Here is an 18,997-nt window from a genome sequence, read left to right on the forward strand (position 1 = left end):
CTTCAGGCAAGAATGCTGGAGTGGGTTGCCAAGCTCTTTCTCCAGGGAATCTTCCCAACCCAGGGATCAAGCCTGCGTCTCTTACATCTCCTGCATTAGCAGGCAGGTTCTTCACCACTAGCATCACCTGGGAAGCTTGACTTGCATAGGGAAGTTTATTCCCAGCTTTCTGGGAGGCAAAAGAGTCCCCAGGGGCCACCAGCCCAACCTGCTTGTTCATGCCCTGCAGATGTTTCATCTTGCTGAGAAACAAGAGTAGAGTGGGGAAGGTAGATGAGTTTCTGAGGGGAAAGTGTATATATGAACCAAATAAACAGGAAGTCACTGTGAACTGCATTCAAAGCTTTATTCTTGCCAGAGTTTGGGAGTTGCGCTAACTCTGGTAGGCTGCCTTAATAATGAAGCAAGGTAGGGAGGTGGAGCAATGAGATTTGAATACAGGGAGGGGAGCAGAAGCTGGGGAGTCTCCAAGAAGATAGATCAGGGTGGTGAGTTCTGGAGCAGAGCTGTTCTTCTGTATTTAACAGTCGCAGTCATCGTCGCAATCACAGCATGCAGGACCTCGGGACCTCATGGGAATAATTCCTAGACAACAGCACCCAGAGCCACAGCATCCAGAGCCACAGCACCCAGAGCTGCAGCATCCAGAGCTGCAGCACCCAGAGTCACAGCATCCGGAATCCTCACAGCCACCAGACGATCCTGAGTTGCACTCCTGGGGCCGTTGGATCCAGCGTCTCAGGGGACTCACCCCAAAGGTCCGGGGAGCCAGACAGCAGTAGCTGGTGGAACAGGGAGCAGAGCATGGATCAGGGACACAACATGAGGTGACTGAGCCTCTTACAGGAGCCTGAGCATAGTAGGTTTGGGAAGGAGCAGGGGTCTGAACATAGTATGTCTGGGTCTGGCAAGGGGCTGGGGATTTCACATAGGTCGTCTGGCATGGAGCAGGGCACTTCACAAATGTCTGGCAGGGAGCTGGGTATTTCACATAGGTCGTCTGGCTTGGAGCTGGGCACTTCACGAGGGTCTGGCAAGGAGTTACACATTTCACATAGGTCTTCGTCTGGAACGGAGCTGGGCATTTCACATAGTTTTGAGTTGGACACAGAGGTGGACATTTCACGTAGGTTTGAGTCAGACATGGACCTGGGCATTTCACAAAGGTTTGAGTTGGACACGGAGGTGAGCATTTCACGAAGGTTTGAGTCGGACATGGAGGTGGGCATTTTACAGAAGTACATTTGGTACTCTGCACAACCCCCAATCCCGAACCTTTCACGCAAGATGGAGGGAATTGTGTCTGTTTCTGCTGGTCACACATCTTCCTGTGGCTTTGCAAAATCTGAAAAGAAAGTTCTCATTAGGTCTAAGAAGGCTTCCAAGGAAACCTGCAGCTTCCCCTTTGGATAAAGTGGCCTGTAAGCAGTAGCCTTTTTGAGAAGGTCACAGGCACCAAGATCTGGCATTAGGGCAGACTCAGAATCAGGGATCCTAGGCTCAGCTCTTGTGACTTTATCTGAGCTGGGTGCCTTTGCCTAAGTCACTGCTCACCTGTGGGAATCTGTTTCCAAAATGGAAAATGAAGAGGAAGAGTTTGACAGAGAGATCTCCATGTTTCTACCCAACTCTTCAAGTGACTTGTTTCACCTATTCCAACTCCTGCATTATGAATTCACCTGGGGAAATTGTCATTTCCCAGCTGATTTCCCCCTCCTCACCAAGTCCCCCACAAGAGGCTTCTCTTCTTCCTCCTGCCTGGTCAGCCAGGACCCAGGGATTACAAATTCACATCACCAGAGGCTGAATCAACCTGAGTCTCAAGCTGATCCTAACAGAGGTAGGACAAATTTGAATAAGTCTCCACCTTTTGCTCTTTGGATCAGTGGTACTATCCTTGCACCTCATTAATGGACCCAAGAGAGGATGGCACAGCTGAACTCGAAGAGGGAGAGGGTGGCAACCCAGTTCTCTGCAAAACCCTCTCATGCAGAACTAACAGCTGGTCCTGTCCTCTCACACTCCAGACTCTGAGCTTCCAGGCAGTGACTTCCCTTTGTGTCTCATCCTGACCACCCTCATCCCAAGAGCCAAGTGTCACCAAGGCTCTCCTTCTTTCTGTGTCACTGTCCCAGGCATAGACTTACCCTCTTTGCTGATCAAGCAGGACTGGAAGAAGCCAGTGATCTGAAGAACTGGCCGTTGGGGACACCTTTTATAGGGTAGCAATGAAGCAATTTAATGGCATCTGAGTGAAGCATGAGGTCACAAGGACGAGGCCTGGCATGGCATTGGTGAGATTCCTCCCCAGTATGCTTGGCCCATCATCAGAGGCAGGGCATGTCTCTGCTTGACACTGAATTTTCCTGAACACAAGATAAATGATTCCTATCACTTTCTTCATGAAACTATTCAGTCTTCTCCTAAGAGTTATGAGAGATGAGATGCCTGCAAGAGCTGCCATTATGAAATGATTTCTACATCACATGAGTCTTCAAGGACTTGTTCAAGATGTAATTAGGGTCTCAATTCTTCACACACTGTACTAAAAGCTACACAGAATCTTCCCAGCTACGTAATGTGTTCTCTCTGAGGGCTTCCATGGTGCTTCCTGCTGGCTTGAGTTGTTGGGCCCAAAGAGTTTGGCCCTGCAGTCTCTGCCTCAACGTGGCAGCAAAGCACCCCTCCAAGAAATGGCTTGTTCTGGGCTGGCAGGTTATTCTAAGTTTCTTGGGGAAACTGGGTGTGTACCTGATGATCCCAGACCCCAGGCTCTATATCTAGGCTGCCTCTCCTCTCCTCCTCATGCACTATAAACTCCCTCATCCTAACCTTCCTGGACTTCTCTATCAGGTCTAGATCCACAAGGACCTAGAACAGGGGAATTTAATTGAATGCTTTTTATGTGCCAAACAGTTCATAATACATGTTCACTTATAGATGGTACTGTAACTGAAGCCCCAAAAGATTAAGTTACTCCTTGTCACAAAGCAAGTAAATACCAGAGCAAGAGTTCAAACGTAGGCAGTCTGCTTTCATAAGCCATGGTCTTTATCTCTACAACATATTGCCTCCTATTTCTGGACGTAGTATAGTCCCTGAATCTCTAAAACCCCAGGTGGCACTAGTGATAAAGAACCCACCTGCAAATGCAGGAGACACAAGAGATGCAGGTTTGATCCTCAGGTTGGGAAGATCCCCTGGAGGAGAGCATGGCAACCCAGTCCAGTATTCTTGTCTGGAGAATCTCATGGACAGAGGAGCTTGGCAGGCTGAGTCCATAGGGTAACAAAGTGAAACAAGTTAGCACCAGCACCTGGATCTCTACCTCCATTCCCTTCCCAGTACAGTAGATATAGGGAGAGAAATGGGAATATATGTATTAAACACTTATGTTCTTAATGTATTCAATGTACTGCATACTGTCCTGGCTTCTTCACCTGTGTTACTTCATTTGATCTTCACAATAACCCTTAAACATAGGCTACGTTAGCCCTGTCTTTTAATATTTATTTATTTGGCTGCATGGAGTTTTAGCTGCATCATGCAGGATCTTTCATGGGCTCCAGAGTGCATGGGCTCAGTAGTTGCAGTGAGCAGGCTCAGTTGCCCTGCAGCCTGGGGGATCTTAGTTCCCCATCCAGGGATTAAACCCACATCCCCTACATTGGAAGATGGATCCTTAACCACCTGGGAAGTTCCCCTGCCCTGTTTTTAAAGGAGAATAATCTAAGATCCAAGGCCTAACCACTTCACCAAGGTCATGCCACTGGTAGGCAATGGAGCATCACTTGAATCCAAGCATGTTTCGTTTCAGAGTCACACTCTTCCCATCAGGCCACGCTGGGTTGCCCAGTGTAGATTATCTTAATCCTGAGACTAGCACTGGTTCCAAACTACCACTCCCCTAGATCAGCCAGTCCAGGTCCCACCATGGGCCCTGAGGCCTCTAGGGTAAGAGGTGCTCCTGCATTTGTCCATTAAGGACCCTCAATTTCCCTAAGACCTGTAAGCTCATCAATACCCAGGCCTGACATTGTGCAAACAGAAGAGGAAAGAGATGATGTTTTATTGAGGCCAGGTACTTCACATGGGATAACTCATCAAATTTAGTTCCTACAATAAGTGTCTCAAATAAGTAAACAAACTTGCTCAAGCTCCCATAGCTAGAAGTAGTAGATGTAGAACCCCAGGTTTATATTTGAACCTGGGTTTATATTTCATTTTTTTTCCTACCACAACAAATTGTTCCTACCACAGCAAATGTTTCAAGTGTTAAAATCCAAAACGCTTTATAACCATTCCTTTAAGTCACTCAACAGACACATTCATTAAGCCCACTATCTTGTACATAGGATGGGACAGCCCCACTCTACAAGGAAGAAAACACTTTAAAAGTACAGCTATTTTAAGGCATTTTAGAGAGACACTTCCAGGTACAAGTAGAACTCAGCCCTGGTTCTGATTCTGCCACTGCCCTGCAGTGTGATTCCACTGTGCCCTCCATCTCTGGACCTTTCCTTCTTCCACTCTGAAATAAAGAGCTAGATGAGGCCCCTTCTGGCTATGATATCCTGTGATTATAAGGGCTTGTTCTAGAAAGGAAATTTATCCACATCCTAGTGGTCCATGGAGTTATTCCCACTGGACTATAATCACCATGTGTTGGAGACTGTGGACATGTTCCCTGTATATCACCTGCCTCAAGCACCGGACATAGGGAGCTCTGACTAGATGAGTGAATGAATGAATGGGGATGCTTTGCATGGACTGTGCAGTCTCAATCATCTTCTCCCTCTGTGCGGTGAGAGCCCATCTAGCTGTTAACCAGTCTTTCCATCTCATGTCATCTGTGAGCTCTCATTAGCAAATGTCCTGCTCTGTGGGGTCAGACTCTACTAATGGGCTTGACATGTTCAAGTAGCACTGACATCCCTGGCGAGAGATACTGCTTCCAGGTGCCACAGGTAGGTGGGTTGTGCCCCACCTATTCTATAGGCGGCAAGGCAAGGCAGAGTTGTCAGATGACTGATTTAAGTGCCAGGATGAGTCACAGGGCTATCCCTACAAGGCCCTGTTTATCTCTTTAGATAAAAACTCATTGAATCAGAGACTGTGGACTCATGCAATAATAGTCCAGTAAACTCACAGTGTAGCAGGTAGAGAGAATTGTGAATTCACAGAATAACAGAATCACAGATTCAGAATTCTGGCATCTCTGAGGTGGAGAGGACTAACACAAGTCATGGGATCTGGTCTTTGCGATAAACTGGGTCAGTACCTGCCTCATCATCACCTGGCCTAACTTCTACTTAGGAAGATCTTCTGGTCTTCAGCATTCTCTGAAGTCCCACTGGTTAGCTTATTTCAGAATTTACCGCCTGGAGAATCAGAATCAGCTAATGTATACTAGGTTATCTCTAGAGTTCTTTACAGCATTAGCTGTATGTGCTATAAGGTGTTTGAAGTTGTGCCCCTGAGTGTGTGAACAAAACCAAGATTTCAACCCCAACCAGGAAATCAGCGGGGGAAGTACCCAAGTTGACATGTTGTTCTCTGAGGACAGGGCCTGGATCTCCCTTCTTCTTGTGAGCTTTCTTTGATCAGGGTCTGTGGATGCTCTGAAGGTAAAAATGTGAGTCCTTCCTTTTCTGTGGAAAGAGGAAGTGAGACGCCACCTCCCAGGAAGGGGAGGGCACAGGAACCTTGAAGTCCAGTGAAAAATGTCACTGCCATGTCTGAGAAGATAGTATGGGGGTCCCCTCCATTAGATCCCATATCTGCATGAGTCTCTGTTCCAGACTCAGCTCTAAGATCCTCTCCATCATTATTCCAGTGACAACTGGGGGTTCCCCCTAGATGACTGGGAGATTATATTATAGAGTCATGGAATAGAGGACTAGTGAGGACATTTACAGGCACAGGTAGGAGTTAACCCCCTATATTGTAACTGAGGTCTGCACAGAAGGAAAGAAACTTACTCAAGGCCACACATCCAGGTAAGAGAAGATGCTAGACAGGAATTTCTGAATCCCGTCTAGGGCACATTCCAGTATGTGGTCACTGAGCAGGCCTGTTAAGGAAGCATCATCACCTGGCCTCTTTCTTGCCTCCCTCTCTGCCCTCAAAGTCACCAAGGTTATCACAAGAGAAACCAATGCAAGTCCCCTAAGAAGCATCCTCTACAGAACCAAAATGTTTTCACATATGTGGGGAAGGGTCACCCAGGATTCCCACTGTGTGAACCTATGGGTTGTCAAAAGATGAAAACCCCAGCCCACATGTCTCAGAGCCCCATGGGTCACTGTGTATATGTACCACAGCCTTCTTATCCATTCATCTGCCAATGGACATCTAGGTTGCTTCCATGTCCTGGCTATTGTAAACAGTGCTATGATGAACATTGGGGTACCTGTGTCTCTTTCAATTCTAGTTTCCTCAGTGTATATGCCCAGCAGTGTGATTGCTGGGTTGTATGGCAGTTCTATTTCCAGCTTTTTAAAGAATCTCCTCTCTGTTCTCCATAGTGGCTGTACTAGTTTTCATTCCAACCAACGTTCCATTTTCTCTGCACCCTCTCCAGCATTTATTGTTCATAGGCTTTTTGATAGCAGCCATTCTGACCAGCGTGAGGTGATATCTCATCATGGTTTTGATTTACATTTCTCTGATAATGAGAAATGCTGGGCTGGAGTAAGCACAAGCTGGAATCAAGATTGCCAGGAGAAATATCAATAACCTCAGATACACAGATGACACCAACCTTATGGCAGAAAATGAAGAACTAAAGAGCCTCTTGATGAAAGTGAAAGAGGAGAGTGAAAAAGTTGGCTTAAAGCTCAACATTCACAAAACTAAGATCTTGGCATCCGGTCCCATCACTTCATGGCGAATAGATGGGGAAACATTGGAAACAGTGGCTGACTTTATTTTGGGGGGCTCCAAAATCACTGCAGATGGTGATTGCAGCCATGAAATTAAAAGACGCTTACTCCTTGGAAGGAAAGTTATGACCAACCTAGGCAGCATATTAAAAAGCAGAGACATTACTTTGTCAACAAAGGTCCATCTAGTCAAGGCTATGGTTTTTCCAGTAGTCACGTATGGATGTGAGAATTGGACTATAAAGAAAGCTGAGTGCCAAAGAATTGATGCTTTTGAACTGTGGTGTTGGAGAAGACTCTTGAGAGTCCCTTGGACTGCAAGGAGATCCAACCAGTCCATCCTAAAGGAGATCAATCCTGTGTGTTCATGGGAAGGACTGATGTTGAAGCTGAAACTCCAATACTTTGGCCATCTGACATGAAGAGCTGACTCATTTGAAAAGACCCTGATGCTGGGAGGGATTGGGGGCAGGAGGAGAAGGGGACGACAGAGGATGAGATGGATGGATGCATCACCGACTCAATGGACATGGGTTTGGGTAGACTCTGGGAGTTGGTGATGGACAGGGAGGCCTGGTGTGCTACAGTTCATGGGGTCACCAAGAGTGGGACATGGCTGAGCAACTGAACTGAACTGAACTGATAATGAGTGATGTTGAGCATCTTTTCATGTGTTTGTTAGCCATCTGTCTTCTTTGGAGAAATGTCTGTTTACATCTTTAGCCCATTTTTTGATTGGGTTGTTTATTTTTCTGTAACTGAGCTGTAGGAGCTGCTTATTTTTATTTTTAGATTAATTCTTTGTCAGTTACTTCATTTGGTATTATTTTCTCCCATTCTGAGGGCTGTCTTTTCACCTTGCTTAGAGTTTCCTTCATTGTGCAAAAGCTTTTAAGTTTAATTAGGTGCCATTTGTTTATTTTTGCTTTTATTTCCATTACTCTGGGATGTGGATTATAGAGGATCCTGCTGTGATTTATGTCCGAGAGTGTTTTGCCTATGTTTTCCTCTAGAAGTTTCACAGTTTCTGGTCTTACATTTGGATTTTTAATCCATTTTGAGTTTATTTTTGAGTATTTTGAGTATGGTTTTAGAAAGTGTTCTAGTTTCATTCTTTTACAAGTGGTTGACCAGTTTTCCCAGCATCACTTGTTAAAGAGATTGTCTTTTCTCTATTGTATATTCTTGCCTCCTTTGTCAAAGATAAGGTGTCCATAGGTGCGTGGATTTATCTCTGGGCTTTCTATTTTGTTCCATTGATCTATATTTCTATCTTTGTGCCAGTACCATACTGTCTCGATGACTGTAGCTTTTTAGTACAGTCTGAAGTCAGGCAGGTTGATTTCTCCAGTTTCATTCTTCTTTCTCAAGAATGCTTTGGCTATTAGAGGTTTTTTGTATTTCCATACAAATTGTGAAATTATTTGTTCTAGTTCTCTAAAAAATACCATTGATAGCTTGATAGGGATTGAATTGAATCTATAGATTGCTTTGGTTAGTATACTCATTTTCACTATATTGATTCTTCTGATCCAAGAACATGGTATATTTCTCCATCTATTTGTGTCATCTTTGATTTCTTTCATCAGTGTTTTCTAATTTTCTATTTATAGGTCTTTTGTTTCTTTAAGTAGATTTATTCCTAAGTATTTTATTCTTTTCATTGCAATGGTGAATGGAATGTTTCCTTAATTTCTCTTTCTGTTTTCTCATTGTTAGTGTAAAGGAATGCAAGGGATTTCTGTGTGTTAATTTTATATCCTACCACTTTACTATAGTCATTGATTAGTTCTAGTAATTTTCTGGTGGTGTCTTTAGGGTTTTCTATGTAGAGGATCATGTCATCTGCAAACAGTAAGAATTTTACTTCTTCTTTTCCAAGCTGGATTCCTTTTATTTCTTTTTATTCTCTGATTGCTGTGGCTAAAACTTCCAAAACTATGGTGAATAGTAGTGGTGAGACTGGGCACTTTTGCCTTGTTCCTGACTTTAGGGGAAATGCTTTCAATTTTTCACCATTGAGGATAATGTTTGCTGTGGGTTTATCATATTTGGCTTTTATTATGTTGAGGACTGTTCCTTCTATACCTGCTTTCTGAAGGGTTTTTATCATAAATGGATGTTGAATTTTGTCAAAGGCTTTCTCTGCATCTACTGAGATAGTCATATGGTTTTTATCTTTCAGTTTGTTAATGTGGTGTATCACATTGATTGCTTTGTGAATATTGAATAACCCTTGCATCCCTGGGATAAAGCCCTCTTGGTCATGATGTATAATCTTTTTAGTACGTTGTTGGACTCTGTTTGCTGGAATTTTGTTAAGATTTTTGCATCTATGTTCATCAGTGATATTGGCCTGTACTTTTCTTTTTTTGTGGCATCTTTGTCCGGTTTTGGCATTAGGGTGATAGTGGCCTCATAGAATGAGTTTGGAAGTTTACCTTCCTCTGCAATTTTCTGGAAGAGTTTGAGTAGGATAGGTGTTAGCTCTTCTCTAAATTTTTGGTAGAATTCAGCTGTGAAGCCATCTGGTCCCAGGTTTTTGTTTGTTGGAAGATTTCTGACTACAGTTTCAATTTCCGTGCTTGTGATGGGTCTGTTAAGATTTTCTATTTCTTCCTAGTTCAGTTTGGTATAATCGCTTTCACAGGGGTTCACAGACTTGACCTCATGACTCCACCCTTTACTTCCCTGATCCCTCACATCTGGTCCCACTCACTCCCCCTCTCTCTCCCCCTGCCACATGGGTCTCTTTGCAGCTCATCTGACTCTCCAGGCACTCTACTTTGGGGAACTTTGCTCTTACTTTTTCCTCTACTAAAAATGTTCTAACATTTTGGAGGTGACTAACATGTTTACTTCACAGTCTTTAACTCTTTATTCAAATATGACTTCAGGGAAGCCTTTGCTGCTGATTCTGTTTAAAATGAAAACCCAGACCAACTGGCACTTCCTGCCTCTCTTCCAAGCTTAATTTTTCTCCTCAGAATTTAGAATCGTCTAATGCATTATCCATTTTACATATATAGTGTTTTCCATTTTCTCCCATCAAAATGTAAATGTATCACAAAAGAAATTTCATCTCCTTTGTTCACTGCTGTATCCACAATGTCTTACTCAGGTGCTTGGCACACTCAAAACATACCTGCCGAATGAGCAAATAGTATATATTTTCTTATTTATCTTGTTTGTCATCTGTCTTCCCTTATTAGAATAAGCTCAAGGAGGGTGAAATTTTTACCTGTTTTGTTCACATTTATATTAGAGTGACTGAGCATGCATGCATAAGTGACATATTGCATGCATGCATGTGTGCTCAGTCAAGTCACTCTCTACCCAAACCCATAGACTGTAGCCCACCAGGCTCCTCTGTCCATGTAATTCTCCAGGCAAGAACACTGGAGTGCATTGCCATTTCCTACTCCAAGGAATTTTCTTGACCAAAGGATCAAACTTGCATCTCTGGTGTTTCCTGCATTGGCAGGCAGATTCTTTAATGTTGTGCCACTTGGGAATCCCCATGCATATTATTAAATCTTAAAACTGCTCTTGTAACATAGGTACCTACCTAATAAATATCTTTTGAATGTGCAAGCAAATATTACTGTGAAACAAAGAACATGCCTAATGTGAGCAAGTACTAACTGAATGTTGATAAGTTTTGCTAGTACGGCTGTCTTTTATCCCTCATCAGCTGTAACCTCAGTTGCATTCAGCCCTGAGCAAAAACAGTGAAGGCAGGTGGGTAGGGTAAAAAAAAATAGGGATTGTCTTTTAATGCAGATAAATTATATCCCAGAAAAGCTGTAACCTCCTCAAACAGCACCTGGCCACATCAGCCACCGTGTTCCACACATTCTCAGTCCCAATACATCATTTCAAGAAGTGCAGGATCAGAATTTCAAATAGTGTTCTGAGATCCACCACAACAGTGCTTCTTTGGGTGAGTGGATTAAGATGCATGGTTTTGTTTCCTGTGCCCTACAGGGCAAGCACAGCTGTTCAGCATGTCCTAAGACTGCAGACAGGAGTTTGGGTGGTGCTGCCCTGTCCCTGATGCTTCTGTATCTTTGGCTAACACCCAAGCAGCCCTTCTACTTCTTCAGTCTCTCTAAGGTGTTTTTTTTTTTTTTTTAGTTTGACTATTTATTCATTTATCTTCAATTTTATTGAGAAGCAATTGACATACATCACTGTAGACATTTAAGGCCCATAGCATGACAGTTTGATTTACATATACTGTAAAATGATTAGCACAACAGGTTCAGCTAACATCCATCTTCTCATATAGAAGCAATAAAAAGAAGAAAAAGAAGGAAAGATAAAGGGAAGAAGTTTCCTTGTGATGAAAACTCATGGGGTTTGCTTTTTTAACAACTTTCTATGTATTGAAAAGCAGTGTTAGCTATAGTCATCATACTGCACTTTGCACCCTTAGTTCTTGTGTTTCTTATTCCAAGACTTCTATTAAAAAGTCCCTGCACTAAACTCTTCTCTGTTTCAAATAGCCAGAGTGGTCTCTGTTCACATGACTGGACATTGACCTCATGAAGCTTATATAGTATAAATTACAGAATACAGTCTTCTTCAGGGAGAAAGTAAGAGGTATTTGGCAAATGAAAAGAAAGAAATATGTAATTTCAAGTGGTGGTAAATGCAAGAACAATAACAACAAACTCGATTTATTTAAAATCAGGTTTCTCAGAAGACCTGAGTGTGCAAGCCACGCCTCCCTCAGCTCTACAGTGTTTCCTCTCAGTGAATTCGTTCAGTGCCTCCTCCCCCTTGCATGACCACAAGCTAAGATGGGTCTACAATACCTAATCTGCCATATCCAAGAGTTCTGCTTCAGAGGGAGCCCCAAACCAGCAGAACTCTGTAAAAGGGGACTGCCCAGCTCTAGGACAGAGTGGGTCTCTGTGTATAGGCTTCTTTTAAAACTAAAAGTCTGGGTTTCAACAGCACTTTATTTAACCAGATTTTGGTACATGCATGTCACAACTAGTGAGTACATCCTCAAAGATCTGTAAGTTTTCTCCATCAGTTCCCAGAAAAAGTTGTAATTATTCTGTTATCTTAATGAGAGAGATATTGCCTTAAAGATGTACGTATGAGGCAATCGGTACAGTTTTATTCAAGTAAATAGGATCTTCTGTTCAAACTACTTCATTGACATGGCTATTTTTTTTTATCACTAATATTTTTCCAGCCTTACTGAGATATAATTAACATGACACGTTGTATAAGTTTAAATTGTAAAGCCTGTTGATTTGATATAATTATGTATTGAAATGTGATTCCAGCTTAGTGTTAGCTGACATCTCTGTTATATTACATAAACACCATTTTTTAGTGCTGAGAACACTTTATTTTTTTATTTTTAATTTTTTTTTAGTGCTTAGAACATTTTAGATTTATGCTCCATCAGGTTTCAAGTATATAGGACAGTATTGTCTACAACCACCAAGTTGTGAGTTCAGTTCAGTTCAGTCACTCAGTCGTGTCCGATTCTTTGCGACCCCATGAACTGCAGCACGCCAGGCCTCCCAGTCCATCACCGACTCCCGGAATTTACGCAAACTCATGTCCATTGTGTGGGTGATGCCATCCAACCATCTCATCTTCTGTCGTCCCCTTCCCCTCCTGCCCTCAATCTTTCCCAGCATCAGGGTCATTTCAAATGAGTCAGCTCTTCACATCAGGTGGCCAAAGGATTGGAATTTCAGTTTCAACATCAGTCCTTCCCATGAACACACAGGATTGATCTCCTTTAGGATGAACTGGTTGGATTTCCTTGCAGTCCAAGGGACTCTCAAGAGTCTTCTCCAATACCACAGTTCAAAAGCATCAATTCTTCTGAAGTATATCCCAGAATTTATTCCTATTCAGATTGGAAGTTTATATTATGAATAATATCTCCCCATTTCTCCTACCCCCTGCTAATACTTTTTTAAGTCAGACTCATCCTGGAATTCTAGGCAACCCTTCTTTATTGGCATTACATGAAACAGCAACATTTTAAACTCTCTTGAAGTTATGCATACATTAAACATGAATTCATTAAAGTTTAATTGGTTGTTTTTTTCTTCAGTAAATCTGACTTTCTATCTAGGGAAAAAAGATTGGGATTTAGGTAAAAGAGAAGAAAAGTGGAATAAAAACTACAAATAGGGAAAGGCATGCTTACAGTTGCAAAGCAAGGCTTTAGAATTTTTCCAACAATTTGAGAAATACAGATACTAACATGAGGCCAATAGAATACAAAAATCCAAGGCATAACACAGATGGCTTAGAGAGGCAAATTTTCTGTTTATTTAACTGATGAGGGTCCAGAAAGGAAAGATATGAGAGAAGAGGGTAAAACCAGGCTGCAGTAGGTCCTTTGTCCTTTCATTCTTCCAGTGCCCTTCTTCAGTGTTTCTCGTGGTCTGGTCAAGGTCAGCAGCAGCCCCCAGGGCCATCACAGCGCCTGCAGCCCCCCGAGAACTCACATTCATAGCAGTAGGGGCTCTGGTGCCCTGGCTGGTGGGAGAGACGGGCTCTGTGTGGCTCAGGCAGCAGTCCCCACACCCAGAGCTACAGCAGCCCCCACACCTGGGGCCACAGCAGGAAGAGACTGGAGATGGATAGGGAGTTGGACACTGGAGTGGGCACTTTGGGGGATGCTTAGAGGTAGGACGATTTGGGGGCACTTGGGAGGGGGTTGGCATGGCTGCTGGTTCTGCTGAGAGGACATCTTGGTGGGATTTGCACTTCTAGCAACATCTCCTCTGGAAAATAGATGCTTAATGATGACAAAGTTGCTACTTGTGTGAATGATATTTTAACAAGGACAAGGAAGATGACTAAATTTCAAACTTGCTTTCCCTCCCTTCAAAGACCAGGAACTAACTACCTTTGTGGTAACTGTGACTGCCAGCTCATAATGCATGAGTTGAAATAGGGGTGGAAAAAGAGTTTCCTGGCAAGTGCTTTTCTAGATATGTCCTCCTGTCACCCCACTAATACAATGTCCCAATCTCAAGGCATTCAAAACTCACTTGAGGGTCTCATGGAAACAGGGATAAAGTCATAGGTTACAGGGAACAGTTATCACAACAAACTCACCCACATCTGGACCTTTAATCTGTGAGCAACTGTGCCCTGTGACTGTGAAAAATACTGACAAACCAACCTAAGCCCCTGCACTCAGAGTTCACAATTAAACTGGAAAGAGAAACACAGACACCGAAGTTAGATAGTAACCCTGATGTTCAACACAACAGAAAGAGTAGACTGTGCATGGCAGCAGCCAAATTCAAGAGTCAGAATATTTGTGTGGAATCCTAGTCTCAAGTTAGAAACTTTCAAAACCTGATATGATCAATAAGAAGACAGTAAAACAAATAAATAAGTAAAACACTAAGTGCTTAAAGATAAAGGGGTATTATTAAAACTGAAAATTGACAAAACAGAGAATTCAAAGGAACAATAAATATTTGGGCAAAATGCTTCTTTTACATCTTTCCTGACACCCAGGCTAACTTAGGTCCCCAATTTTTTCACCCATAACATGAGTTACTGTAATTGCTTGCTTAATCATCTGCCTTTTCTAGTAAACTATTGTAATAATGATATTGTTTGCATTATTTATAATGAAAAATATATTTTTCCTTTATTTATCATGTTTTGACATCTTAGGGACCACTGATGGGAAAAGACTGTCCCTCCCAGAGCTAGCTAATTCCATGTTTCATATGCACACCAACCAATCCCAAGTCTATGCCCCATCTCCTTTCCAACTCTCATACACCAAGACAGTATTTCTCTTGCCCTGAACCATCCCAGGGTCAGGCACCAGGCAACTGGAGACAGTCCCTATTCCCCAAAGCCTGCTGGAATTATTCAAACTAGCCAGTCTTAAACTGTTGCTCCTATCCCATGGAAAACACAGTAAGGGTTATGGTCTCTGTTTCCCCTTCCCTCCTGAACAATAAGGGTTATGGTCTCTGTTTTCCCCTCACTCCTGCTGTTGCCTCCAAAACCCAGTGCACCGCCATGTGGCCCTGAATGACATGGTGTGTTGCCTTCTCTTAGGAAATAAAAGTAATAAGTATTCCCAATTGCAAGAGCCCCTGCATGTTGTCACCTTTATAAATTAAGACTCAGGCACAGATCAACTAAAAGCTCCTGCTCACAACCAGGCTCTGTCTCATGTCAGGTTCTTGGTAAACAAATTGTTGTTATTATTTGTGGTTCTTCTTCATAACTTCAATTGTTCCATGAAAATTGTAATTCTATGCTGTGCTTAGCCATTCAGCTGTGTCTGACTTTTTGTGACCCCATGGACTGTAACCCGCCAAGCTCCTCTGTCCAGGGATTCTCTAGGCAAGAGTACTGGAGTGGGTTGCCAAGCTCTCCTCCAGGGTATCTTCCCAATCCAGGGGTCAAACCATCAAACCGCTTTGCAGGCAGATTCTCTACAGTCTGAGCCCACCAGGGAAGCCTGAAAATTGCAATATTCATGTTCAAATGATAGGTTATTCTTTTCATCTTTGCTGCAACATTTGTCTCCTGTGTGTTTTTTAAAGAATGAACTTCAGTGTACTTTTTCACACTATTTAATGTCTTATGGTTTCTGTGTTTATGGTTTTTTGTTACACAGTTCTGCAAAATTGGATTTTCCTGGACCAACTTTTAGCAGGAAATTTCTGTGGAAGCCCTAGAGGTGGGGATGGACCTAGTTTAAGCTTTCCACGTTTCTCTGCTCAAGGGCTCCCCCTTCTGTTACAATGAAAGACTAAACGACTAAGCATGGGTAGCCGTTTCACCTGGACTCTCAGGATCTGATCTAGTTCAGGGAAGGTCTAAAGCCAACCCTGAGACCCCCAAACACTCCTCAGCTCCATGTTGCCACTGGCCTCGGCTACCAGGGGACCTGCCTCTGCATTGCAGTTCCTTTGCTAGGCTGTTGCTTCCAGAGATCTGCCACTGGAAGATCTCATGGCAGAGATCTTCTGCCATGAGCAATTTAGTGATCTGCAGACACCCCCAATTTCATCTTAGTCCTATTCGTGGCTGTTCCCACCCAGGGTGGAGCTCTCTCCTGGGAGTGAGTATTGGCAGATTATCCTGAGGCTTGCCATTGCCAAGCTGCTCTGACCTTGCTGTTCCCCATGGTTCCACCCATAGCTGCCCGTGCAGGCCACACCCTCACATCATTCAGAGGCTGTAGGTTTTCTCTGTATCCCAGATCCACCACACATGTAGGGATATACGTAGTATATGTGTCTCTGTGTGTATGTATCTACTCACATGCATCCTGTGCTCCTTTTTGCTTTGTATGACTTCCTGGAGGAAAACTGGTTAAGATGTGAAACTAAGCTTCTATCATGTTTTACAGGAATCAAAACTGCCTGTTGTATAAAATCAGTGAACAGAGCAATATAAAGTATTGCTTTCATCTTAAAATCAAAGATACATAAAAGTGTAAATAGAAGAAGAATGCTAATGCCTAAAGTCAACAGTGGCCATGCATTGCTGATTATATTTTCCAGTCCACATATGTTCCAAGTTTCCACAAAAAGCATGTTTTCTTTTTTATAATAAAACAAAATTAACATTTACATTTAGACACACACACACGAGGTTTCTCTGATAAGGGAAGAGGACGATTTGGCGGGGAAATGCCTGCAGGAGAGGGGCCTGTCTTTTGGTCATCTCCCTCATCCAGGTGACAGAAGTGCAGAAGTGAGAGGACTCAGGGGCTGACGGTCACATGATTTCTCTGTCCTTACAGTTCTTTCTAACCTTCCTGACTCTAAATCCCAATCCTCTAGATAAAAGTTTCTGTTTTGCGTAGCTTTTCATTGACCCTGGCTTTATCAGTGTTCAGTTCAGTTCAGTCGCTCAGTCATGTCCGACTTTATGCGACCCCATGAATCGCAACACACCAGGCCTCCCTGTCCATCACCAACTCTCGGAGTTTACTCAAACTCATGCCCATTGAGTTGGTGATGCCATCCAGCCATCTCATCCTCTGTCGTCCCCTTCTCCTCCTGCCCGCAATCCCTCCCAGCATCACGGTCTTTTCCAATGAGTCAACACGTTGCATGAGGTGGCCAAAGGATTGGAATTTCAGCTTCCGCATCAGTCCTTCCAAAGAACACCCAGGACTGATCTCCTTCAGGATGGACTGGTTGGCTCTCCTTTCAGTCCAAGGGACTCTCAAGAGTCTTCTCCAACACCACAGTTCAAAAGCATCAATTCTTCTGTGCTCAGCTTTCTTTATAGTCCAACTCTAATATCCATACATGACCACTGGAAAAACCATAGCCTTGACCAAACGGATCTTTGTTGGCAAAGTAATGTCTCTGCTTTTTAATATGCTGCCTAGGTTGGTCATAACTTTCCTTCCAAGGAGTAAGTGTCTTTTAATTTCATGGCTGCAATCACCATCTGCAGTGATTTTGGAGCCCCCCAAAATAAAGTCTAACACTGTTTCCAATGTTTCCCCATCTATTTCCCATGAGGTGATGGGACCAGATGCCATGATCTTAGTTTTCTGGTTGTTGAGCTTTAAGCCAACTTTTTTACTCTCCTCTTTCACTTTATCAGTGTTAGGTAGTTAGAATAGAAAAAAGGAGTCCAGAATGGCGGTAGCTAAAAGACAAGGGAAAAACCCGCAAAAATAGAACAAAGGAAGCTCCGAGGACCGGAGTAAGGACCTCAGGTAGAACAAACAGCACTCCTGGCTAGCCCAATCTACATACGGCAGGCCTAAGGGGAGGAAAAAAAACATATAAAAAGAGGAGCCAAAGGGCCGGGGGCCTCTCTCTCCCGCGTGTGCGCGTTCTCTCTCTCTTTCTTTCTTCTCTTTACGTCTTTTGGGTCGGCATGCCCTCACGCCTCGAGGATGTATTTTCCTTTATTTTCTAAATAAAACTGATCTGTCCAAGAACTATAACATGGACTGTCCGAGAGCTGTGACGCACCAAGGACTTTAACGTCCATTGCTTCAAATCTTTGTTGTGACGAGACAGAACCGAGGCAATTACACTCCCCTGACATCAGGGACCTCCTATCCTCTGCCTTCAGCCTGGTTCTCCCTATTCCCCTGGTGCCTCTGTGCCTCTCTGGCTCCTTCCCCAGGCATCCTGGTGGGTATCTCCTTTCCTCTCTCACCTCACCGTCATAGCTCCTGAGACCTCCTCCCACCCGCCTAGGCCACTGCTTTGCTCTTGATCTCTGACCATGAGTTTTCTTCCCCATCACAAGATCCTGCTTCCTTTCTCTTTTCATACTTTTGGAACAATTATCTGGTGAATATTTTAAAGCAATGACGGATTTCAATCAGTCCACGGATTTCAACCAGTCTAACTGTCTAAACCTTAAAAACTGCCATGGAAGACATTAATATAGATGAAATAAAGCTGATTTTCAACTAGCAATCATATCAAACACAAATATTTTTTATGGACAACCCACCTAGAACTAATTTGGTGAGCAAAAATTTGGCTTTTGGAAAACTGGCATTGGGTGACTTTATTTCCCTAAAAAAAAAATAATGTGATGCCCCAGAGTGAGCTTGAGGGACTCAGATGTTTTGAATTCTCATTACCAAAGCTTTAATTTAGATCTCTTAAATTATCTCCAGAGCAGATAGTTTCAGTTCAAGGTGAATGAGAAGGACCATAAAATATGCCAGAGGCTCCCTACCTCTTTAGGAGGTGGTCTTCTTTCTCATTTCCCCATGCCTCATTACCCAGAGAGCTGGTTAGAGATGGGATAAAGGAAGAGAAATTACCTACTCGTTCTTCATGGTCCAACTGCGAAGTCAAGAAGCTCCCCTGTGAGTGACAGGACAGGCCCAGAACAGCTCTGCTCCTCTAGGCAGAGGCAGAGGCAGACGGTGAGGAGGAACACAGCAGTGTGACTCTGGGTCATGGGGAGCCCAAGATGGAGCGTGATGCCCAGAAGCAGTGCACTGTGGTCCTGTTGCCAGTCCCTCTGCCTGGAACAGGGGACTCTCATCTGCCAGCAGAACATCACTACAGAGATTCTGTCAACCCTCCATGCAGTCCAAACTTTTTCCAGATACATCTAGCCTATGCTGCTATCTCTCTATTAATGTT

The 18,997-nt window shown here is 43.4% G+C and overlaps 1 protein-coding gene across 2 annotated transcripts; it reads right to left on the reverse strand.

Moving 5' to 3' along the window:
• Positions 1 to 327: 327 nt before the first annotated feature.
• On the reverse strand, positions 328 to 18,693 carry C20H1orf68 (chromosome 20 C1orf68 homolog). Of its 2 annotated transcripts, none has more exons than XM_043877506.1 (2): positions 18,674 to 18,693; positions 328 to 1,345 (listed from the first exon to the last, which is right to left on the reverse strand). In XM_043877506.1, exon 2 carries the CDS (start codon positions 1,322 to 1,324, stop codon positions 521 to 523), a length of 804 nt encoding a protein of 267 aa, XP_043733441.1. In that variant the 5' UTR covers positions 1,325 to 1,345; positions 18,674 to 18,693; the 3' UTR covers positions 328 to 520. The 2 variants fall into 2 exon arrangements, with proteins under 2 accessions (XP_043733441.1, XP_043733440.1); XM_043877505.1 differs by lacking the exon at positions 18,674 to 18,693 and adding an exon at positions 2,148 to 2,172.
• Positions 18,694 to 18,997: the final 304 nt, after the last annotated feature.

The sequence above is a fragment of the Cervus elaphus genome, chromosome 20, assembly GCF_910594005.1.
Source record: "Cervus elaphus chromosome 20, mCerEla1.1, whole genome shotgun sequence".
Classification (NCBI taxonomy): Eukaryota; Metazoa; Chordata; class Mammalia; order Artiodactyla; family Cervidae; genus Cervus; species Cervus elaphus.

Bases quoted from the DNA above. Each gene is read 5' to 3' on its own strand.
- C20H1orf68 (XM_043877506.1), bottom strand. From the start codon at position 1,324: ATGTGTGACCAGCAGAAACAGACACAATTCCCTCCATCTTGCGTGAAA.